General features: G+C 35.8%; 1 protein-coding gene across 2 annotated transcripts in view; it reads right to left on the minus strand.

Annotated features, from left to right (window-relative positions):
* Positions 1-5,060: 5,060 nt before the first annotated feature.
* SCFD1 (sec1 family domain containing 1) overlaps positions 5,061-26,670 on the minus strand; it is a 133,280-nt gene continuing 111,670 nt past the window's right edge. Inside the window, exons 20-25 of one of the 2 annotated variants that reach the window (XM_067738039.1) lie at positions 25,138-25,191; positions 21,519-21,571; positions 19,275-19,308; positions 18,708-18,773; positions 10,925-10,993; positions 5,061-5,288 (exon numbers count right to left, since the gene is read on the minus strand). In XM_067738039.1, the coding sequence (XP_067594140.1) occupies positions 5,265-5,288; positions 10,925-10,993; positions 18,708-18,773; positions 19,275-19,308; positions 21,519-21,571; positions 25,138-25,191 (300 nt within the window). In that variant the 3' untranslated portion in view covers positions 5,061-5,264. The other variant, XM_067738048.1, reaches the window with a different exon arrangement.

Consider the following 26,670-nt stretch of genomic DNA (forward strand, 5'->3'; position numbering starts at 1 on the left):
GCCCAAAACCTTTATAGTCCCACAAAAAGGTTTCTGTATCAGAATATTTTATATGAATTTAAGGCAAGCTTGAAAGAAATTATTTTACATTCATTGACAAGACTATTTTCCTAACTCATTTTTTTCTTCAATTTTAAAAATTGAAGTAGAGTTGATTTACAGTGTTGTGGTAATCTCTGCTGTACAGCAAAGTGACTCAGTTATAGACATACTTATATATTTTTATATTCTTTTCCATTATGGTTTATCACAGGATATTGAATATAGTTCCCTGTGCTATACATTAGGACCTTGCTGTTTACCCATTCTAAATGTAATAGCTTGCATCTACCAACCCCAAACTCCCAGTCCATCCCTCTCCCTCCCCCACTCCCCCTTGGCAACCACAATTCTGTTCTCTATGTCTGTGAGTCTGTTTCTGTTTTGTAGATACGTTCATTGTGCCAGTTTAGATTCCACATATAAGTGATATCGTATGGTATTTGTCTTTCTCTTTCTGACTTACGTCACTTAGTATGATAATCCCTAGCTACATCCATGTTGCTGCAAATGGCATTATTTCATTCCTTTTTAATGGCCATTGTGTATATGTACCACATCTTCTTTATCCATTCATCAGTTGATGGACTTTAGGTTGTTTCCATGTTTTGGCTATTGTGACTAGTGCTACTATGAACACAGGGGTGCATGTATCTTTTTGCTTTTTTGGTTTTTTTTAATATACTGTTTTATATTTGCTTCAAACAGTAGATTATGTTTTTTTGTTGTTGTTTAGTTTTTTAATCTTTATGGGAGTATAATTGCTTTACAATGTTGTGTTAGTTTCTGCCACACAACAAAATGAATCAGCTATATGTATACGTATATCCCCATATCCCCTCTCTTGAGCCTCCCTCCCACCCTCCCTATCCCACCCCTCTAGGTGGTCACAAAGCATCGAGCTGATCTCCCTGTGCTATGCAACAGCTTCCCACTAGCCATCCATATTATATTTGACATATTATATATGTCAATGCTACTCTCTCACTTTGTCCCAGCTTCCCCTTCCCCATGTCCTCAAGCCCCTTCTCTACGTCTGTTTTTATTCCTGCCCTGCCACCAGGTTCATCAGTACCATTTTTTTAGATTCCATATATGTGTGTTAGCATACAGTATTTGTTTTTTTCTTTCTTACTTCACTCTGTATGACAGACTCTAGGTCCATCCACCTCACTACAAGTAACTCAATTTCATTCCTTTTTATGGATGAGTAATATTCCATTGTATATATGTGCCACTTTTTTTTTTTTTTTTTTTTGTGGTATGCAGGCCTCTCACTGTTGTGGCCTCTCCCGTTGCGGAGCACAGGCTCCAGACGCGCAGGCTCAGTGGCCATGGCTCATGGGCCCAGCTACTCCGCGGCACGTGGGATCCTTCCAGACTGGGGCACGAACCCGTGTCCCCTGCATCGGCAGGCGGACTCTCAACCGCTGCGCCACCAGGGAAGCCCCACTTCTTCTTTATCCATTCATCTGTCAATGGACATCTAGGTTGCTTCCATGTCCTGGCTATTGTAAATAGTGCTGCAATGAACATTGTGGTACATGTATCTTTTTGAATTATGTTTTTCTCAGGGTATATGCCCAGTAGTAGGATTGCTGGGTCATATGGTAGTTGTATTTTTAGATTTTTAAGGAACCTTCATACTGTTCTCCATAGTGGCTGTATCAATTTACATTCCCACCAACAGTGCAAGAGGGTTCCCTCTTCTCCACACCCTCTCCAGCATTTATTGTTTGTAGATGTTTTGATGATGGCCATTCTGACCAGTGTGAGGGATCCCTCATTGTACTTTTGATTTGCATTTCTCTAATGATTAGTGATGCTGAGCATCTTTTCATGTGTTTGTTGGCAATCTTTATGTCTTCTTTGGAGAACTGTCTATTTAGGTCTTCCACCCATTTTTGGATTGGGTTGTTTTTTTTCTTGATATTGAGCTGCATGAGCTGCTTGTATATTTTGGAGATTGATTCTTTGTCAGTTGCTTCATTTGCAAATATTTTCTCCCATTCTGAGGGTTGTCTTTTCATCTTGTTTATGGTTTCCTTTGCAAAAGCTTTGACGTTTCATTAGGTCCCATTCATTTATTTTTTATTTCCATTACTCTAGGAGGTGGGTCAAAAAAGATCTTGCTGTGATTTGTCATATAGTGTTGTGCCTCTGTTTTCCTCTAAGAGTTTTATGGTGTCTGTCTGGCCTTACATTTAGGTCTTTAATCCATTTTGAGTTTATTTTTGTGTATGTTGTTAGGAAGTGTTCTAATTTCATTCTTTTGCATGTAGCTTAGAGTTTTTTCCAGGTATATTCCTAGGAGTGGGATTGCTGGATCATATGGTAATTGTATTCAATATTTTTAGTTTTCTGAGGAACCTCCATAATGTTTTCCATAATGGTTGTACCAACTTACATTCCCACCAACAGTGTAGGAGGGTTTCCTTTTCTCCACACCCTCTCCAGCATTCAATTGTAGACTTTTTAATGATGGCCATTCTGACCCTTATTTTAAAATGCAAAGGTAACAAGAAAAGAGCATTCTGCACATTTATTTAGATTCTGACTTCTCCATTTCTAAGGAGACAGGGACATTGCTTTTTCTCCTCTGTAGCTTATCACCTTGATTAGCCTTATTGTCTTTGCATAATGGTCTCTCCTGAAGCCCTGAGTGCCAGCCACTTTGACAGATGTAGTGCTATGGACTGAATGTGTCTCCCACAAATTCAAATGCTGAAGTCTTAATCACTGATGTAATGGAATTTATCTTTATTTTGTATTGGAGTACAGTTGATTTACAATGTTGTGTTAGTTTCAGGTGTACTGCAAAGTGATTCTGTTATACATATCTATTCTTTTTCAAATTCTTTTCCCATTTAGGTTGTTACAGACTATTGAGCAGAGTTCCCTGTGCTATATAGTCCTTGTTTGTTGTCTATTTTAAATGTAGTACTGTGTATATGTCAATCCCAAACTCCCAATTTATCCCTCCCCCACCACCTTTCCCCTTTGGTAACCATAAGTTTGTTTTCTAAGTCTGAGTCTGTTTCTGTTTTGTAAATAAGTTCATTTGTATAATTTTTTTTTTTTTAGCTTTCCCATATAAGCGATATCATATGATATTTGTCTTTCTCTGATTTACTTCACCTATTATGATAATCTCCAGGTCTATTCATGTTGCTGTGAATGGCAGTATGGCATTATTTCATTATTTTTAATGGCTGAATAATATTCCATTGTATGTATGTACCACATCTTCCTTATCCATTCCTCTGTTGATGGACATTTAGGTTGCACTTAGGGACATTTATGTTCCCTTTCCTCCACACCCACTCCAGCATTTATTGTTTGTAGACTTTTTGATGATGGCCATTCTGACTGGTGTGAGGTGATGTCTCATTGTAGTTTTGATTTGCATTTCTTTAATAATCAGCAATGTTGAGCATCTTCTCACGTGCCTGTTGGCCACCTGTATGTTTTCTTTGGAGAAATGTCTATTCAGGTCTCTGTCCACTTTCTGATTGGGTTGTTTGTTTTTGTGATATTGAGATGCATGAGCTGTCTGTAAATTTTGGAAATGAATCTCTTCTCGGTAACAATGTTTGCAAATATTTTCTCCCATTCTGTGGGTTGTCTTTTCATTTTTTTTATGGTTTCCTTTGTGTGCAAAAAAGCTTTTGAGTTTAATTAGGTCCCATTTGTTTATTTTTGTCTTTATCTCCATTGCTCAAGGAGACAGATGAAAAAAGATATTGTGCCATTTATGTCAAAAATTGTTCTGCCTATGTTTTCCTCTAAGAGCTTTATAGTATTAGGTCTTACATTTAGGTCTTTAATCCATTTTGAGTTTGTTTTTGTGTATGGTGTTAAAGAATGTTCTAATTTCATTCTTTTACATGTAGCTGTCCAGTTTTCCCAGCACCATTTATTGAAGAGACTGTCTTTTCCCCAATGTAATGGTATTTGGAGGTAGGGTCTTTGGGAGGTAACTGGGTTTGGATGAGGTCATGGGGTGGAGTCCCCACAATGGGATTAGTGCCTTTAAAAGGGGATGGAGGGACCAGAGCTTGCTCTGTACTCTCCACCATGTGAGGACACATGGCTGTCTGCAAATCAGGAAGAAGGTTCTCACCAGACAGTGGATCTGCTGGTACCTTGATCTTAGAATTCCCAGCATCCAGAATTGTGAGAAGTACTTTGTTGTATAAGCCACCCAGCCTATGGTAATTTGTTATAGCAGTCCAAACATGCTTTAAATTTCATCCCAGGAATAAGTCACATTAGCCAACCACTACCCACCTAGAATTATTTTTCTTGACCTGTGCTTTGGTACGATAGCATTGACTCATGGTAGGTGGGGGTGTGGAAAGAAGCGGTTCTGTTAATTAATTTGTTGTTTTATCTATTATCAGGATGTTGTCTGTAACACTACAGATTTCTCTTGATGAGGCTCATTAGGAGGAAAAGCTCCCTGGCCTTTATAATAGGAACAGTTCTTTCCTCTGGAGCGATTGGTTTGGTTTTATATGACTGCCTTGAGATATATGACTGATCAACATTCCTTTTTAGTGCTGTGTGCCAGGCAGATAGGAAGGTTAGAATCAAATTTAACACTTACTTTTACATATTATTTAGAACTTTACAGGATAAATGTTTTGTATTTGTCTGTTCCAGATGTTGTTAATATTTGACTTCTGACATTATATAAAGGAGGGATTTTATGTGATAAAATGTACGTAGCTGTGCCAGACAGAGAAGAGACATTAAAGTGGCTATAAAATCTAGAGGCAACATGGGAAACAAACCATGGGAAGGTAGTTTTACAATTAAAATGCATACAATTTAGGAGATGTAGGAGATTCATGAACCAATGAAATAACACTTGTATATTACATTCTTAAACTTTTACTAGCTTCAATCATAATATATTGGTTATTATATTAATATTTTAACATTATATTCAGACAGAGCTTTCCTTCCTTCCATAGCACTTTCTTTCTCATTTGTCAAACATAACAGGAGAGATAATGTACAATGTTAAAATTTATTTCTGAAATGCTTTATTGTTTTAATCAGTACACATTATATTAAGTATAGAATTTCCTTAAAAATTAACAAATAACTCTAAGTTTCACTGTTAGGACATTGATATGAAGAATGGAAACATCTGGCTCTTTTGACTTTTTACATTTATCCAAGTTCTAAATAGATTCTCATGTTAAGGTTCTTCTGTGTTATTTTTGTCCAAGTTGTGACAGCTAAAACAAAACATAAAATCATAAATATTACTGTTTTTAATCACAAAAGAAACTTGGGCTTGAATTATATTTGTAAACACCTTAAATGCACACTTTTATCATGGTAAAATCCAGGCTTTCTATTTCATGCACTGCATTTCTAGAATAATACATTTTCATTCAATATTCACCACTAACTCAAATGTTTAAGATTCGTAGATATTTAAAAACTGTCATGGCAAAAAGATGTGTAAACATTATATAGGAGTGAGTAAATTCAAGTAATAGAAAACAAAAATCTGAGAATAAAAAATTAATATTAATTCACTATGAAAATGTAAAGAAAAACAACATCATGTGTGACTTTACTGCTGACAGTTCATTTTTCTATATTATTTCTAAAAGAACTTAGAAATATATTTAATATATTTCTAAAGATCATTAAAAGGAAGGGAAAAGGCTTTCAATTCTGGAAGGCTGGGTAAACTATTGCACCAAGTCTATGACAGAGAGATAGAAATTATAAACTTTAAACAAATACAAAAACCAACTACCTGTAGGCAATGGGGAGCAACTGAAAGCAGGTGGCTTCTGGAACAGAATCAACACTTGGAAGGAGGGAATAGCCCGGACTGAGTTCTCTGGTTCTGTGGCTCTTAGCCTGAAGGCAGGCCACACTTGGTGCTATACTGGCAGCTAAAACTGACAGAAAACCTGCAGTCTTTCTGGACTGAAAAACCAGAGGAAAGAGTTTGGGGGCAACAGACTGTACAGACTAACAAACAGGTGAGATTTGAACTGCTGCCCAAGAGACAGAGTTTGAACTTTGGGTCTGACCAACACTCTTCAGAGAAATAGAATTCAGTTTCCAAAATACAACATTCAAAATGTAAAGGATACAATCTAAAATTAGTAAATATATGAAGAAACAGGAAAATGGAGCCATTCTCTAGGGGGAAAGACAATGGAAACCAACAGTGAGATGATCCATGTGTAGTAATTAATAGACCAGGGGTTTTTTTGGCCATGCCGCATGGCATATGGGATCCTACTTCCCTGACCAGGGAATTGAACCTGTGCCCCTTGCATTGGAAGTGCAGTGTCTTAACCACTGGACCCCAAGGGTGGGCCCATAGTAGGCCACGTTTTAAAAGCAGCTAGGATAATATCTTCAATGAAATAATGAAAAATAGGCTCACAATGAATGAAAAAGGAAATCTCAACATAAAAATATAAACTACATTTTAAAAAAATCCAAGTGAAAATTAACTGGTAAATACATCAAACAGCAGAATGGAGATAGCAGAAGAAAGACTTATTGAATCTGAAGACAGAGCAACTTACAGACGTTAAAGAACAGAATCCTCAGGGATTTGTGGGACACTATAAACAGTTAAACATAAATGTAAATGGAGTCCCAAAAGGAGAGACAAAAGTGGGCATAAAAATTCTTGAAGAACTAACAGCTGAAAATTCCCTAAATTTGGTGAAGGTATAAATTTATAGACTCAGGAAGCTCAGTGATCCCCAAGCAAGGTACACAGAGGTCATGCATAGATACATTATAATTAAATTGCTGAAAACCAAAGATAATGATAAAATCTTGAAAGCACCAGAGAGAGATTACGCATTACATATAAATTTACACTGATCTGACCCTGAGAAAACTCTTCAAAAAGAGTCACGTACCAAAATGTTCACTGCAGCTCTATTTACAATAGCCAGGACATGGAAGCAACCTAAGTGTCCATCAACAGATGAATGGATAAAGAAGATGTGGCACATATATACAATGGAATATTACTCAGCCATAAAAAGAAACAAAATTGAGTTATTTGTAGTGAGGTGGATGGACCTAGAGACTGTCATACAGAGTGAAGTAAGTCAGAAAGAGAAAAACAAATACTGTATGCTAACACGTATATATGGAATCTAAAAAAAAAGGTCATGAAGAACTAGGGGCAAGATTGGAATAAAGACACGGACCTACTAGAGAATGGACTTGAGGATATGGGGAGGGGGAAGGGTAAGCTGTGACAAAGTGAGAGAGTGGCATGGACATATATACACTACCAAACGTAAAATAGATAGCTAGTGGGAAGCAGCCTCATAGCACAGGGAGATCAGCTAGGTGCTTTGTGACCACCTAGAGGGGTGGGAGGGAGGGACACGCAAGAGGGAAGAGATACTGGGATATAGGTATATTATAACTGATTCACTTTGTTATAAAGCAATTATACTCCAATAAAGATGTTAAAAAAAAATTTACACTGATCTGAATGGCTGCTGACTTCCTATAAGAAACAATGAAAGACAGAAGACAGCGGACTGACATCTTTAAAGTGCTGAAAAACTGTCTACCAGAACTTTGTATCCAGAAAAAGTATTTATATATATGTATATATGTACAGATGTGTGTGTGTGTGTGTATATATATATATATATAATTATTTAAGAATAAAGGTGAAATAAAGACATTTTCATCGAATAAAAAATTAAAGAGAACTCACTGCTAGCATACCAGAGCTACAGTGAATGCTAAAAGTTTTTCAGTCAACAGATGGAAATTAAAATCTATAAGTAGGGGGACTTCCCTGGTGGCACAGTGGTTAAGAATCTGCCTGCCAATATAGGGGACACAGGTTCAAGCCCTGGTCCAGGAACATCCTACATGCTGCGGAGCAACTAAGCCCGTGCACCACAACTACTGAGCCTGTGCACTACATCCTGCCGTGCCAGAACTACTGAAGCCCACGCACCTAGAACCCGTGTTCTGCAACAAGAGAAGCCACTGCAATGAGAATTTCCGTGCATCGCAACAATGAGTAGACCCCACTCGCAGCAACGAGAGAAAGCCCACATGCAGCAATGCAGACCCAATGCAGCCAAAAAAAAAAAAAAAAAGAGAAGCTATAAGTAGGGATGAAGAGCACTGGAATTTATATCCATATAAATGCAAAGATTTATGTCTTTGTTATAAACATGACTGAAGCACAAATGGTAACACTGTCCACTGTCTTGGGAGGTTAATGATGTATGTAGATGTAAAATATGACAATCACAGCATAAATGTTGAGGGTATGTATGGTTGCAAGGTTTCTACATTTAACGCAAGTGGCATAACAGAGCAACCCTAAATTTGTAATGCAGAGATATAGCTAAAAAAAAAATCTGTGGATGAATTAAAGTGGAATTCTAAAAAGTGTTCAAATAATACAAAGAAAGGTAGGAAAGAGGAAACAGTAAAGTGCTAGACCTAAATCTAATCATATTAATAATTACATTAGATGTTAATAGACCAGTAGACTCCAATTAAAAGAGACTGTATAATGGTTTAAAAAAAAACAACACAAGATCCACTTATATTCTACCTACAAGATATATGCTTTAAATATAAATGCATAGACAAGTTGAAAGTAAACAGACGGAAAAGTTATAAGATGCAAACTAAGTGTAAGAATGCCAGGGTGGTTATATTAATGTCAGATAAAGCAGACCTCAAGACAAAGAGCATTACCAGATATGTAGAGGAATACTGCATATAAAAGAATCCATTCATCAGGAATATACAATAATAAGTCTGTATGTACCTAATAACAGAACTTAAAAACACAAAAAGCAGAAATTGACAGAACTAAAGGAAGAGACAATTCCACAATCACAGTCAGAGATTTTAATACCAATCTTTCAATACCTGATAGAACTACACCAAAAAAAATAAAAATAAAAATAAAGACATAGAGGATCTAAGTAATGCTATCAACTACCTTGACCAAATTAATGTTTATAGAACCCTTCCTTCAACTTCTGCATAATGCATGTTCTTTTTTAGGTGCATATGGAGTGCTTAACAAGATAGACCATATGTTGGGCCAGAAAAGGAATTTAAATAAATTCTGCAATAATGAACTTATGTATAGAATGTTCTATGACAAAAAGGGAATTAAATTAGAAATCAGTAAGAGTAAGATATCTAGAAACCCACAAATACTTGAAACAACAATAGATCTCTATACATGGGCTAAAGAATAAACTACCAGGTAAATTAAAAATATTTCCAACAATGGTAATAAAAACATAACATCAACATTTGTAGAATGTGGCTAAAGCAGTGTCTGGCAAGAGTTTAAATTTTATGATTTTCAATGTTTATTTTAGAAAAGAAAAGCTAAAGTTAATGACTTAATGATTATCCAATATCAGAAGCTAGTAAAAGAAGAACAATGTAAACCCAAAGTAATCAACACAAAGGAAATAATAAAAAGTAGAAAGCAAGGAACAGAAAACAAATAGAGTATAAAATAGATAAGTAATAAGAACCTCCAGTGTAAAAAAAATAAAATTCAAAAAAAATAAAATAAAATTCAAGGGTTAAAAAGAAAACAAATAGAGAAAATTAGCATTAACATCATCTGCTTCATTAAAAGAATTAATACTGAGAATCTTCTAGTTAATCTAACGAAGAAAAATTCCATTTACATGATGTTCTAAAATAGACAAGACTAATCTATGGTGGAAAAACATCAAAACAGTGTTTTGGGAGCAGGCTTTGACTAGGAGCAAGGATTGACTGGCAAAGGCCATAAAGGAACTCTGTGGTGTAATGGTTCTGTATCTTGATAGGGGTTTGGGTTATACTCAGGTGAACGAAACATCTGACAAAGTTAGGAATGTACACTTAAGATACGTGTATTTCACTATTGTAAATTTTATCTCCAAAGGTAAAACAACAACAACAACAAACTAAACAAATAATGAAATCTAGTTAATGATATTGGCAATGAAGTATTAAGGGGGAAGTGTACTGATAGCTACAGTTTACTTTGAAATTAATACAGGTGGAGCAAGGAATAGAATGAAGAATGGAAAGATGGACAGGTATCTTATAAAGCAAGTACAATAAAATGTTAATGGGGAGTATGCACGTGTTCAGTGCAAATTCTCTTCAGTTTTTCTGTATGTCTGAAATTCTCACAATACCACTGGGCCACCTCATTAAGGTTAAAAATACAAGAACCATATAATGTGGGTAAGAAACTTGTGCTAGAAAAAGATGCTAGGAAGAGCTGCTAAAAACGAGCACAGGCTACAGTTATGATTTTTATGGCAGCCAAGGTAAGGGTGAATGGATATTATTGGTCAGCCTATTGAGCCTCTCAGGTAGTTTAAGCTTTAAAAAGTTGAAGTTAATGTAATTACTGAGAACAGTCATGGAAACAATAGTAAAAGAATGTAAAGACTCTGTACACCTCAGCTACTGCTGTCATTAACTTTCAAGGTGAATGTAATTCTGCTGTATCAACTGAGCACATACAACCCCTTAATAAGGTTACTTAATTTCTCAGCTCGGCAAAGTCAGAAATGTGGACAGTATGTCAAGGAAATGCTGAAATGAATTTAGCCTAAGTGAGTAACACTACTCCAATTAAGAATTTTCTGAATTAAATTTACCTTTTCATAGATTTGGGATAATGGAAATAATGTTACTTATAAGAGTTTCCTTTATAGTTGTCCATGGTACAACCTTACATTCTTTTAGCTCTATGGCTTTTAGTTTCAGCTGGTTCAGATGAACATGATTATCTTGCTCTCTTCTGAAAAATATCAACAGCAACTTAGGGTATGTTAACAGAAACAAACTAAAAAGTACACTTTACCTGTTTTATGAACTGTGTAGCATTAAAAAGTTCACTGCAGCCATATAAGATGTGCTTGCCTTGTTTCCCCTGTAAAAAAATCAGATACAGAACTCAGATACAAGTAACAAGTAATATTTTCAATATTCCCAAGAAGAGGGGTTAAACCTAATAAGACTTTTGGTTATTCTTAAAAGTTTTAATTTTTTGGGGGGGAGTATTGGATTTTAGTGTACACATGTCTATCCTAAAATTACATGGAATAAAGGAGTGAGATGGGCATAGTTTTTTTTTTCTTCAAAATATAGGTGGTAGGTACCCTTCTAGTGCCATTTACACTGAAAATAGAAGGAATGTGATTACTGACACATTTCAAGGGAGCCACAATTATTTATAAAATCTTAGGCCAACATTCTTCCAATGTAAGATCTGTAACTACTTGAAGAAAACATTCTTCAAGTTTTGTTAACGCTGAAAGTAGGATATGGTGTGAGTAGCATGGACTGTCATTTCAGACTCATTTGTGATAATACAGTATTTATGTCTTAATATACCCTATTCCATTCTGTAACTCTATGAATTTCATTCTGAATTTTGACAGAATGTTGGAACCCAATTACAAGCAGTCAAACTTTTTGACTGGAGAATTTTGGTAAGTTCTTAATGCTGAAATTCTTACATGTATTGTGAACTTGAATGTAAATTCGTTAAGTTTTTTTTGTAAAGTAAAAAGTTTATTCCATAACAAAGCAAATATGATTAATTAATCAGGAACAAAAAGAATGACAGCTTTGTAATACAAGATAAGGACATTTCTCTGTGATGTATGAGCCGAATAACATCACTGGCTGAATAAATGTTCTAGCTGACCTTCTCTGAGAACAAGTAAAACGAGAGTCACACCTCACTCTCCTTTTCTTCAAAATGAGATGGTATGTGCAGCCATAAAATAGGGTCATATAATTGGGATTCTTGAGGCTATACTCACAAAAGGGTAGAGGTCACAGTACATAGGGAAACATTAGAGGGGTCCAAAACTTCTAGGCACAGCTCCCAGGACCCCATCTCAGTAATATGACACATTTCATTTTCAGCTGTGAACCACCAAGATACAGTGGAGATACCCTGGTCTCAGTGGAGCCCCAGTCTTGTCCAAGGAAGGGTTTTTTATACCTCTCTGATCACATAGCCAGAATCAGGCTGCGTGAATAGGCTTAACAGCAGAAACAAGAAAACATGACAGAAACCAGGTGCAAATCAATCTTTACATTTTCCATTAAAGAATGTTGACAAGCTAGTGCAAGTTGCCCCCTAGTCTAGCTTGGACCCTAGCACAGGCCTATTTTAAACACTAGTTAATACATTTCATTCAGGGTTGGCCTAACATTAGCACAGGGTATATTAACTAGTTGAGATTAATCTTGTGCTTATATAAGTACATTCCCTCTCCACCCTTGACAAGCTTGCTTAATTCTAATTATTTGTCATCATTTTTCATCTTTTATAGCATTTATAGAATATAAAAACAAAGATAAACACAAAAATTATAATCTTTTGATCATCCAGTAAGGTAGGTATAGCCTTAATTTTTAACACCTCAGTTTAGTAATATTTCAGTGTAAGTTTATTCTTAATTATGCACAAATTTGATATTTCTTCCTTCCATTAAAAATTGAACTAATGTACTAATACCTTGATTCAATGTAACAATTAATTATTAACTAAATCTAGTTAATTCTCTAGCCAATCACCTTCCATCAAAAGAACAACTTGTGGTGGCTTTAAGTAAAATTCCCAATACATTTGGTCATTGATATCAGTATTATCAAATGTCTTGTTAAAAATCAATCCATTTAATTTTTATCAAATACATCAGTGTTATACCAAATAGCAGTTACATTGTAAGTTAGACTAACATCATTACTAAATAAATCACCTAGAATCATAGTATTTTCTTTGCCTTCCCAACAAAAATGGCACTTGCCCGTTGTTTTGTGAACTGGTATAAATCAAGTGCCATGTTAGATACATTCTCAATTACAAGTCTCTTGTAGGCATAAGCCGTAAGTTTTGTTTCATACTACAAGGTTGCACTAACATGGGTTTCCGATGTCATGAGGGAGGCTGTCATAGACCTACTAGCTCAGTTTCCCCTGAATGGGGCTGAATGATAGGAAGAAGATGAAGATGAAGATGACTCAGAACAAAGGAAACAGTAAGACCAAACAGGATTAAAAAACAAAGAATTCTCAGGATAATTAAACTACATGGCTTAGCAGCTACTAAACATTAATGGCTGTATGAAAAACCCATAGGTAACAGCAAACTTAATGGTGAAAGATTGGATGCTTTGTCCCTAAGATCAGGAAGAAGATAAAGAGGTCTGCTCCAGACTCTTAAATATTGTACTGGAGGGTCTAGCCAGGGTAGTTAGGCAAGGAAAACATTCCAGATAGGTTAAGGAAGAAGTTAAACTAATTCTATTCAGAGATAACATGATCTTGTATATAGAAAATCCTAAAAATCCAAAAAAAAAACCAAACCATCAGAACTAATAAATGAGTTCAATAGGGTTGCCGGACACAAGATCAATATATAACAATCAGATTTCTATATAGTTGCAAAAATGAAATGAAAACAATTCCATCCATAATAGCATAAAAAAATACATAGGAATAAACCTCAAAGAAATACAAAGCTTAAACTCTGAAAATAACAACAAACTGCAAAGGAACCAAAAAATGTTGAAAGAAAAAGATCTAAATAAACGGAAAAACATTCCACGTCGTGGATTAGAAGACTTAATAGTGTTAAGTTTTGGGGAGTATTTTCATCTTATCTACAGATTCAACGCAATCCCTATCAGAATCCAACTGCCATTAACAGCTGATCCTCAAATTCATACGGAATTGCAAGGAACCCAGAAAATCCAAAACAATCTTGAAAAAGGATAAAGTAGGAAGACTCATATATCCTGATTTCAAAACTCACTACAGTGTAGTACTGGCTCAAGGACAGACCTATGGATCAATGGGATAGAGTTGAGAGTCCAGAAATAAACCCACACATGTATGGTCAACTGATTTTCAACAAGCCTGCCAAGACTGTTACCAAACCACAAGTCCATGAGCCTGACGCACAGTGAGGCCAAACAATACCAAAACGTCGAAGTTTGGAACAGAGAAAGGTTTATTGCAGGGCCATGCAAGGAGATGCGTGGCTCATGCCTTTAAAACCCCAAACTCCCTGAAAGCTCCAGCGACCCTTTTATAGGAGAAGTGAGGGAGGGCTTGGTTGTTGCAAACTTCTTGGTGTCAGATCCTTTGTTCTTGAGGTCAGGTCATGGTTAGGTAACCATGTTCCTGTAAATCTCCACCAAACAAATGTTATTCTCTGTTCTGACAAGAAAGGGCAAGGTCCCAAGGCACAACTTTCACCTTCCAAGGTCCAGGTCCTGGCTAAGAGGAGGCAGATCTCAGTTGGTGGCTCCCTCAGGGCCAGGTCCCCAGACCCTGCCCAGCTGTCATCACTGAGGGAGCCAGGCACCCAGGACTCAACTGGCCCTCAGGCTCCTCAGGCCGCCCATATGGCGGGGGCCAGGTCCCGCAGACTGTGTCCCATGCAGACTGCCACCGCCATCAGGTCATGGAGGTAGGGATGGGGGAGAGGTTCACCGCCGCCTCAAGGCCTGTGCCTGGCCAGTGGGCGGCCTTGGCAAGGGCTCTAGAGCCCTGCAGGACACAGCCCCCAGCCTGTTCCCTGGGGCCCTCCAGCTCATCCACTGGCCTGAGGCTAGGTGAGCTGGAGGGCCCCAGGGAGGAGGCCAGGATCCGCCTCTTACCTCGCTCCGCCTGACCACCACTCTGCCGACCAATGACTGAGCGGGACCTCCTAACCCCGGCTCTAGTTAGTGGTCTCTCAGTAACTGTTGCCTGGTAATGGGTTGCCCAGTAACAGCACCCAGCAAAGGCTTCGTGCTAAGGGCTGCATACTGCCTCCCTCTATTACAAGACCACTCAGCGGGGAAAAATAGTCTTTTCAATAAATGGTGCTAGGACAACCTGGATAGCCATATGTAAAAGAATGAACTGGACTTTTTTCTATATACAAAAATTAACTCAAACTGGATCAAAGATCTAAATGTAAGAGCAAAAACTATAAAACCTATAGAAGAAAACACAGGAGTAAATTTTCATGACCTTGGCTTTGGCAAAGAATTCTTACATATGACACCAAAAGCACACACAACAAAAGAAAAAAATGAAGGTTTGTACTTTAAAGGACACCAGGTAAAAGGTGAAAAGATCAAAGAATGGGAGAAAATATTTGCAATCATATATCAAGATAAGGGACTTGTATCTAGATTATATAAAGAACTCTTACAAGTCAGTAGTAAAAAGGCAAAATAACCCAATTAAAAAATGGGCAAAGGATCTCAATAAACATTTCTCCAAAGAAGATATATAAATGGCCAATAAGCACATGAAAAGATGCTTGACATCATTTAAATCATCATGGAAATGCAATCAAAACCACAATGAGACACCACTTCACACCTACTAGTACAGCCGAAATCAAAAAGTCGGATAAGTCCTGGCAGTGATGTGGAGAAATCAGAACCCTCATACACTGCTGGTGGGAATGTAAAATGGTGCATTTTACATTATTTTTGGAAACAATCTGGCAGTTCCTCACATGGTTAAACACAGTTATTATGACCCAGCAATTCCAAATACATGTTTACATAGAATTACACTGGCCTATTACCTATGGTTCCAGGTGGACAGCAATAGGTTTTACCCAGAATAGACACTCATTTTGGATTTGGACTTACACACCTGGTGACTAAAGCAAATACTTTTAACACCTTTAACATCACAGCAGAAACTGTTTCAATTTGGACTTCCTTTATATACATCACTTGACAAAGAAACCCATTTTGCTGCAGGTGCAGTTCAACAGCATGCTAAGAAGCATACACAATAGACCGACATCATATACCTTACCAAACACAAAGTAGTGGACTGACTGAAAACTGAAACTGACATTTGAAACATCTGCTTTCTAAATTAAGCACATCTCTTTCTAATAAGAGACAGAAAGAGTGGCTTGCATGACAGAATGTGTGTTAAAACATAACAGGCATTTAATTAAAGGGGGAATCAACAGCGAAGAGGTTGTTGAGATACTGTAGGAGAAACAGGGGAGGGAGGAAGTGGGGTAGTAACACAGAAACCACTAAAAATTTCTCCTGCATTTCTAAAAATGTTTCTTTTTCTCTGCCTGATCCTGTAGTACAGGGACATGAATCACATTTATAAGGTCTGAAGAAAGGATTAACTGCAAACAAGACATCAAGACAATACCTCTAAATCTGTCTGAGGAATGATGGAATGGGATGTTTCTTCTTTTCATCTGTGTAAACTGGGATTAATAGTTTCTGCATCTGTACTAACCAGTGGATAACACAGTCCTATAAACTTGCACTTATCCAACCTGCCTCCTATGACTGGGAATGAAGAAAGGGGAAAGTACTGGCCAATCTCATACTGTTGCCAGCTCTATGGATCAGGCGTCTTGCTCAATCTGATCGTCTTCTAAACCAAGGGCCAAATTCTGGGTAAGAATTAATGACACATGGACGATGGAGAAGTCTTGATTCTTAGGAATGTAACCAATAAGTAAATAATACCAAAAAAAGAAAAAAAAAGCTAATATTATCTTGGTACCTTGCAAGAGGCTGAGAGCAAGAGAATAATACTCTTACCTATATTTATAGATGCCCATAACACCTGCAGAAATAGCCTCCTTTATTTGAAGCTGAAGGTCCAAGATGGGTTCTTGGAGGTTTATGAAGGATTTAATCTGGGCTTATTCACGTGCTATGTTTTGATGATGCCAATAACATCTAGGGGATAAACACCTAGAATAATTCTAATGCTTCCTTTTGTTTTACGTATTCTCATTTTACAGGTTTTATATATTTCAGAGGACCCCTTTTGGGAGGCAAAATTAGGATATTGTTGCTGCTCAAAGGCATACAAAAGAATCTGTTCAACAAAAGAGCCAAAGACCATTGTGTAAATATGAACCTGAGTGATGATCTGTTAAGAAAGGTGCCTGGATACAGGGACATAAAATACCCGTTACATGTCTGATGAGTCATAGTATCATGTGCCCTACTGCCTATACACCATGTTTTAGTGGGTGGAGGGTAATAATCAAGGTAAAAAAAATATTTTGTAACCTGAAACCAAGTAAAGAATAACTTGGTGGGCTTACATATCTACCACTAATAACCCTGATGTTGTTCTGATGGAGGTGATTGATCAGAGAAAGAACTAGACTTAGTTAATAAACAATTAATTGTTACATTGATTCAACTTCACAAAATTAAAATTTCTGTGGTGGAGAGAGGTAAGAGTTGTGAGGCCTATACATGATTAAAAACAAGTTTGCACTGGAATATCTGGTAAACTGCAATGTTTCTTTAAAGTTATACCTGCATTTCAGGTATAACAAATGGTTAGTATTTGTTAGTATTTTGGTTTTTATCCTTCCTGTTTTTCTGTCCTATAATGTAAAAGAAAAGAAAAAAGCAGAAAGAATGCTGACAAATGTAATTAAGAAAGCTTAACCAAGGATGGGATATAAGTACAGGATTAATTTCAGCTGGTCTGTTGTAACCCTGTGTTTATCCTTGGGAACACACCTGGAACCAATCATGTTATTGACACTTGGCCAAATCTGAATGAAATAGATTAATGTAGTCCTGCCCAAGGTTCACAGACAGACCAAGGGACAACTTGCACTAGTTTGTCAGCACTGTTTAAAAATTGTACAGATTGATGGTTTACACCTGGTTTCTGTTATGTTCCCTTGGTTTTTGCCTTTGAGCCTAGTCATGCAGCCCGATTCTGGCTATATGAACAGAGAGGGGTATAAAAGACCTCTCCTAGTATAAGATGGATGCTCCCCTGAGACCAAGGTGTAGATCTTAGTGGTGGTTCACATTCTGAAGCATGTTATGTGCAACTGAGCTAGGATCCTTGGAGGTACCTGGTGGTTTTGAAGCTCTGTGACATCTGCCTATGTATTTTTTTCTACTGCTGTACCAAAACCTCTACCTTTATTGAAGTCTTATGTAATACAGGACATAAGGAATAATCATTATTCAATATTAAGTGAATTAAATGAAGATTACAAAATGTCATTGCAACAGTCACTAGTTCTGTTGCCTCTACATTTTAAATGGTGTTTTTGCTCTTCAAGTTACACCCTTCCCTTCATATTCTTTTGCTTAGTTGTCTGTCACTCCCTGCTGCTGTCAGTTTTGAATAGCACACCACTTCTAACGTGCTACCTCTAAAGCACCTGTTTGCTGAAAAAGCAGACATTCCAAGTTTGTTCGAAGTATGTTGCTGACTTAGGTCAATAAGATGAGAGAAAAGTGCTTATTATTCAGGTAAATGGGGTTCGGTAAATCATCTCACCAAGGAAGACATTTTTAGAACAGGGGCTTATTTGAGGTATCTAAACATTTAAAGTCAAAATAAGATAGCTGCAAAGTACATTACATCAATAAGGTACATTATTTTCCAAATCAAGTAAAATTTTAGGCCAGAAATGTGACAGGAAAACAATGAACATATGGGCATTTTTCCCTATCTGCTGGATTTTTAAACTACCTCTAGAAAAGGGGTTATGTAAGAATCAGGGGAGCCACCAGAGAATGTTAGTATGTTAAAGACATGGAACAACTGTGAAACCTCAAATGATAAAAGAATATAAAGGTCAAATGTACCTTTATGTAGTCAACAAGATTTTGATATTCAATGTAGTTGCCTCCTCCCACCACAAAAACAATTGCCTAAAAATGCAAACAGAATAAAAATAGGTAAGTTAAAAGAAATAGTTAAAACAGTATTTTAACTCTCAAACATGGGGTATAGTCTGGAGCCCATTCCACAACTTAGGATGTGATCCCTTGCTGGCTAGTATTTTTTTACCTAAGTGCCTGATGCTACTTCAATTATAAAGAAATTTATTTCTTAGAAAAGTCTATAAATTTATAAATTTCTAATTTCTATCGAGTAGTAAAATGAAGTGGAGATTTTTCAGAAACAATTCTGAGGAAAATAAACTTCATCCTTCAATTAAACAATACCAAATAAATCCAAAGGGCTTTTTCCAAAAGTTATCTTTGAATTTGTCATTTATAAAGAATCTTAGGTACATGGAATTGGATTTATCAAGACTGCCATACAGTAATCATCATAAAGCTATGTTTAGGACAAAGATATTCTTCAAGACTGCTTGGTTACCTTTCATCCTTCCATTTCAGGGACAGAGGATTTTTATATGAACTTACCTCTTGAAATGGATTTTTGTTCCTTGGAACTGAGCTGTAAGAACAACAACAAAAAACACACACGAAAATTTCACCCAAAGCTTCACTTAAGGATAAAATAGGCATGGGAAACACACAGACACACGCACGCATATTAGCTATGTATTTACAATTCTTCTTCCTTCACCTTCTTTGAGCCAGGTAGTGAAGTGGGATTCAGAGGAACAGCTAGATGAAGTACATATCTCAGTGTCTAAAAGGGAATGGGACAACTTGTTGACTTCAAAATAAAATTCTAGGAGAAGACTGAGAGGGAAAAGGAAAGACTGAGCAACAGTTCCCACGAGGAGTGGAAATCGGGGTATAAGGTGAATTAATAAAATATATACTTTAGTGGTAAATTATGTAAAATTTTTACCATACTCAACAGATTACAGTTTGTGGGTATCTACATTTGTGAAAAAACTATGCAAACACATGTATGGGAAGGATAACAATTTAGGAAGCAAAGAGGGGATGGAAGAAGGGATGTGTATTTTGCTATAGCTTTTTAATATTTATATATTAATTACATATTTATATATTTGTAATATATTTCAAAAATACTTTCTTGGTGTCAAAGAGATCTTTTAATAAACACAATTTTCAAAGCTTTTGTGAGTCAAATATATATTTGTTTTGAGTGCTAAAATAGGCTTTACAAAGATAACTTAGGTTTTCCTCACAAGCCATTTTTGAAAATCTCAACCAAGGGGAGAGAGCTATTATAACCTCTCAATTATTCACAGGCTGATTCCACAGTTCCATCTTTTCCTCACTTCTGTGGCCTGTGTCAATATTCCATAGAAGAAGCCAGTAGCTGCCCTGACAGAAATGCCTCACAAACTTCCTTCTAGAGTGCTTTAAGTTCCTCTAAGAGTAGACATGAGATGAGGAGACGTGAGACTTAAATAGCACAGCATTACTAGTTATTAAAAACCAAGATCTAATTGTGATGAGACAGCTCAAGAGAAGGCTGAGTCTATTAAAAAATGAAACTGTGTTTCACTGTCTTATCAATGCTAATATTCCTCCTCATTATCATGCATAAACTATAGGGAAGATTAAAAGAATTTCTCAGAAGTTTCTAAAATGCAAAATGTATCTACTGATGCAAACACAAGGAAGGAAAAATTGTAAGCTCGAGAACATCAAGAGTTGCAAATCCACCATTTTAAAGTGTACAATCTGGTTTTTAGAATATTTGCAGAGTTGTACAACCATCACCACTGTCTAATTTCAGAACATTTTAATCACCCGCCAAAGAAGCCCCATACCCATTAGTTGTCACTCCTCATTCTCTCCCTTCTATAATTTATTCTTTGTCAAATTCTTTCTTGCCAGCTGCAGTTGCTACCAGCAGCTTCTTTTGTAACTTTGGTAGTGTTTCTGATAAGTTCACAAAAAAGAATAATCTTTTAGGTTACCAAAACAATCTAATAATCAACTTTCTAGTGACTAGATTATCTGTTCTGACTACCTACAAAGATGTGAAAGCTTGGGATAGAGCAAAGACAAAGTTCTAAAGATCCCAAACATAGGGTATAGGCAATAAAGAAGCTTCACCCAAGTTTTGGTGCTAAAGACCATCCCTCCAGGAAGGTTTTTCCCTCCTAATTCTGCCTATTCTTTTTCTGTATCTTGTAGGCTATTCTTCATACCACCATGGATTAAATCTTAAAAAATAATATCCAAAATAAAGTTAACAAATACCTTACCATACCATGTTTGTCATAAAGTATATAAATTATTTGCAGAATGTTTCATTGCTATAAGGAAGTATTCACAGCAATGATTCCCAGGGGCTTAGATTTTATGGACCAGTTAAATAAAAAGCCAACAACTGGTATCCAACATAAAGCTCCCATCTTTTCATTTGGTCCAATAAGAATATTCATTTAAAAACACACAGATTATCCAAATTCTCTTCACCCACACATAGTTTGTAATACCCCCATCATTTCATTAAAAACAACAAACATCAAAATGTATTTTTTTTGCATGTTACACTTGGAAGGAAAAGCATCAAAGTGTTAGGTATAATTACCAGTGATTACTTCTGGGTAAAGAGATTATACATACTGTATACTTACCAGTTTTCTATATAGTTTGAATTTTTAATAATAAGCAGTTACTGATGTATAACAAAAAATCAGTAAAGTTATTTCCGTTCTTGGTGGGGGTGGGGAAACCTACAACAAATTGTACAAGACAAGAGCTGCTTACCTGTCATTGCCCCGCAGCATTTTGGGATCAAAATATCTATAGTCATCAGTTTCCTATTAAAAAAAAAAAGAGAACTCTACCATGACTATGGAATTTTTCTTTAGAAAGTTCAAGTTTGGCTTATTTTAAGAATACTTGATGAATCTACTAATGAATCTATTAATTTGGTAGAGTGGGTAACCACCATCAACATTTACCGAGCAATTACTATGTGTTAAACGTTGTTCTAAGTAAAATTACATAATCCCCTATCACCTATGAGGTAGTTATTATTATCCCTATTTTTCAGATGGGCAAGTTGGGGTACAGAGAAGTTATTTATTTTAACTTTCCTAAAGTCACATGACAAGTAAGTGTGGGAACTCCAGGATTTGAACCCAGGTAGTCTAGTTTCAATACCCCAGCTCTTAACCACTATGCATATTGCTTCTCAAAAATATACCTGTTTTGACATAGAAAACAAATTTATGGTTACCAAGGGGGGGAAGGGGCGGAGGGATAAATTAGGAGTTTAGAATTAACAAAAGAATACTACTATATATAAAATAGATAACCAACAAGGACCTACTGTATAGCACAGAGAACTATATTCAATATTCTGCAATAAGCTATAAGGGAAAAGAATCTGAAAAAGAATATATATATATAACTGAATCACTTTGCTGTATACCTGAAACTAACACAACACTGTAAAATCAACTATACTTCAAAAAAAAGTAACTAAGAAAAATAATATACCTGTTTTATAACCTAATGTACTTAAATATTCTTGCTTTTAGAATTTATTATATTATTATTATATGTCTATGATTTTACTGAATGTCCAGAATACCTAATACAGGTTCACAATCTCTCATAATTGAAACCTCTGCAGTTAGATGTATTTTGGAATTTTGAATTTAAAAAATTGCATATAGATAATATCATGCATAAACTATATATAATATTCATAGAGGGCAGCACCCCATCATCTAACACGTTAATATTTCTGGAGCTAAACAGATGAATATTAACATAAAGTAGGATAAATCAAAAGTACGAAGAACCTCAACTTGAGTTAAGGTTAGGTTTTGCCACCAAATGAGTTATATAAAATCTCTTAGTTTTCAGAACTCTTGGACTTCAGAAGTTGTGGATAAGGGGTTGCTGACCTCCATACTACATTGGAAACTAGCTTCTTGATATTAAAGGAGCTGGAAAGTACTGCTTTACTGTTTATAATGTAGTCACTTCCTAATCTCTGCCTCCTTTGCCCTCCATGGTACAATCAGCCAAAGGAACTCATTCTTTTCTGAAACGTTATCTGGTTCTTTTCTGGATGAACCTACCCAAACGTGATCAATGACAAACCATGCATTGTTGCCACTACCTAGTCCTGCATTCAATGGTGGACGATGCTAATCAATCACAGAACTCTCCCTGAACCCAAAGGCAGTGCCATAATCCTTCAACACTTTGCTCTAGGAAACCGCTACTAGCCAGATGTACAAGGGAAGATGAAATTTACCTCGTATCTTGCCTAATCCCTTTCTTTCATTATATCCAATCAAGACAAATCAAAGAACACTTAATAAACGTTAGTGATAAGAATTCATCTAGAATTAGGTTATAGCATCTTAAAGCCTTTGAGATACGATATATTCAAGATGACTAGTCAGGTCTAACTTAGTACACTTTGTTAATCTCTTCAAAGCCTCCAAATCAATTTGTCAATATGGGAACAAGACAGGGATGAGAGAGGAAGCAGGCATCTGTCTCATCTAGCAGATGGATGAAAAAATGCTTTCAAAGCTGAAAAATTTTACTTTTTATAATTAATTAAAAAATATCTGTCTGTAGTAATGTGCCTTCAGTTATAAAGTCCAAGTCAATAGAACTGATAAATGAACTTACAGAACTTGGAGAAACATAAGACCTATAATTTAGCCATCTGTATGTCTATGACAGATATGTGGAAGGTGTGTATATGCTGGAATGAGTAGTAGGCAGGAATTCAGAAGTAGTGGGTATTTGGTTCCAATTCTGTTATTAAAAATAGTGTGCCTTGGGAAACGTCACAATATCTCTTGGTTTCCTCTCCTTCACAGTTAAGATTCTACAGTTTCATTAAACTCTAAAGTTCTATGATTCTACGAAGGGCATGGCTCTTGCCCTAATCAATATAGCACAGTGGTGAAAAATGTGGCCTGTTCAGCTCTGCCATTTATTAGCTGTGTGTCCTTGGGCAAGTTAATTGTGCCACAGTTTCTTCATCTATAAAATGAGAATAATTTAAAAAAATAGTATTTTTCTTAGAAGGTTCGAATGAGGATTAAATGAGCTATATGAAAAATGTTTTGACTGGTTCCTGGCTAAAGAAATGCACAATAAATGTTAGCTATTATCATTATTACTGTCCTTATCCATCATCTCGACTTCTAGATTAGGGACAGCAACAAAATATCCTGAACTTGCCTAACCCCTTGTGGCTATGGTGTCTAAAGTTTTGCATTTGTTTATATTTTTAATCTTTATTATTGTTTGGGGTAATATCTTCCAGAAATTTACTGCCTATTATGAAGTAGTAGTCTATAAGACAATTAATCATAAATCATACTTCTCTCAGGCTTTTCAAGAAGCATTCCTTCTTCATATATTCTAGGATGTAGTAATAAATCTATTTTTACTACATTGTATACCACTTTCTCTATATTGATTCCCAGATAGAAGAATCCAATCCTTTTTAGCTTATCATTATAGACAATTCTCTCGTTCCTTTCATAACTGTAATTGCCCCTTTTTGGGCTTTTTTATAACACTATATCTTTGTTTTCACATGGACAGATTTTAAAATTTGTTTTTGTTAATTTCCTTTAATGTTATAATAATGTTTTAACAATTACAAAATAATGACATATTTAACTGAAGATTCTGTTCTCACTCTCTCTCTCAGCCTGGTATCCTAAGTCTTGATGCCAAGTCTATAGTGATTCAGATCAACCCAGATGAGGGTTTTGATCATGCGGCTTTTCTCTATTCCAGATAACCACTCTATTTCTAGTTGCCACAGTAACAGGATGGGCTCTTTTATGAAACAGATTGTGATGATTTTTGCATTCCTTTCTTGAATTATAAACAGATAGCTTGAAAACCCATTCTTTAAGTAAATGCTCATATTTATTTACCCATTTAGCTCTTCATCAAACAATTTCTCTCTCAATTTACCTTTCAGCCCCAAAGAACTTGGTGCCATCTGAATACATGCACTTAAAATTTTTACTATGCACTCCTCTCCTAATTTAATTTCATAAAATTAAACTGATCTGGTACTCTTTATAGTACACCAACTGATGCTCACTAGTTCTTTTTTATTTATAGAAACTTGCTCCTTAGGACATATATAGGATATAATCTACATTTACTTTGGATGAAAGCTGGCCAGAGTGATGTAGCAGCTGAGAAACCAATTCCCATTTATCTGTGATAATGGCTAAAAAAGGCTGTTTGAGAACATGGACTCTTTCCTTTCCAGCATGTAGTCTGCTGTGATTAAGCCCACAACAAACTCTGAGTTTATCACTTTTTGTATATAGTCTGGTATGTTCAAGAACTTACAAGTACAGTGTTATATGCTACTCACAGGGTTTGACTTCATCTCCATGAGACTGTCTAAAATACGAGTAACAGGTAGATTCTGTGGAAGAGATCAGTGAGTATTTTGTTAAATATTAGAAGAAATAACAAACCAAAATTCTTCTCTAGTAGCAAAACAACCTAATCATTCTATAGTTCAGTATGCTTACCTTTCAATTAAACACATTCGAAGATTAAGTATTCTGTGAATGGTGTCATAGTTGTAAATACCCTTGGCATTATTCAAGGTTCCATAGAAAAAACGTAATTTTTAAAAATGTGTAGGTGTATCCAGGTTTTAGTACAAATACATATTTGGGCTTTTTACTTTGTTGGATGTCTGCTTTTTAACACCCGTAATTGTAAGCTTTTAATTGAGTAAGAATCCCCACCCCCTTTTTTTCATTTCCTTTCTGCAGATTTATTTAAAAAATAGTACTTTAAGTTTGCAGAAATATATGAGATTAAATGACCTAACAGAGTTTTTTCATTTCTATTGTATATTCTTCTAGCCAATAAGATACTTGTGTTCTTTGAAAAAATGGGGAAATGGATGCACACACAACTTTATTGACCGCTTTAATTTTGCCTGGGATAAATTCCAAATTTTCAATGACATACTATATTATCTTCTTACAAAACACATTCCACTTTGAACATAAAATGTATAACACTGGTGTTGACAGAAGATTGCCCCTTGACATGCTTGCATGCATGGGGATATGAAATACTATTGCTATGTTTCAATCCGACCATTTTAACCATTATTTTGAACGTAACAACACATTGGGTACAGAAAATTTACTAAGTGACTATTATGCCTATTCAAAGTACCTTCCTACTGGGATGGTATTCTGCCCACTTTGAACTGATATTTCCTTTGTGAACTGTACAGAATATTCTGGAAAGAATAGTTTTGTATCTTAGAGATTTCATACAACAGAAGCAACATTAAATCTCATTATTCAAATAACTGTAGATAACACATTACTATTTTACAAGTTTTACTTTCTGTAGGTCATAAAACATTTTATTGTTACTAAAATGGACCATCACTAAGGAAAATGCTGCTTTGCCCAGGCAGAAAATACGCATTTCTTTTTCCTTTTCCTTTCTCTAGATCGGCAAGTAAAAATCTTTCAAGATAATCTTAGGCAAGTAAAATTAAAGTTATTTCATTATTCTCTGATATTTTTGTTGGCCAGGAACTTCTTAATATAAACACAAGCACCAAATGTTCAAGCTGACTGAATGTACTTCCTGAATTCTATTTAGAATTTGAAAAAGAGAGCTCAAAATTTTACCTTTTAAGTTTTGTTTCAAATAAACTTGAGTTTGTTCACTTAAGAATGTAAGTCTAAACCATAACTTTCTCTAAAGAATAACTGGGTACAGATTTAAATCTATAAAAATGCTTTCAAAAGAAAAAACTACAGTTACAAATTTGTTCTAAGTAACACCAACAAAAGATGAAGTACTTTGCAACATAACAGGAACAATAAAAAGAATTCTGGAGCAAGGCAACATTATAAATTATAAC

Source organism: Pseudorca crassidens, chromosome 1, assembly GCF_039906515.1.
Source record: "Pseudorca crassidens isolate mPseCra1 chromosome 1, mPseCra1.hap1, whole genome shotgun sequence".
Classification (NCBI taxonomy): Eukaryota; Metazoa; Chordata; class Mammalia; order Artiodactyla; family Delphinidae; genus Pseudorca; species Pseudorca crassidens.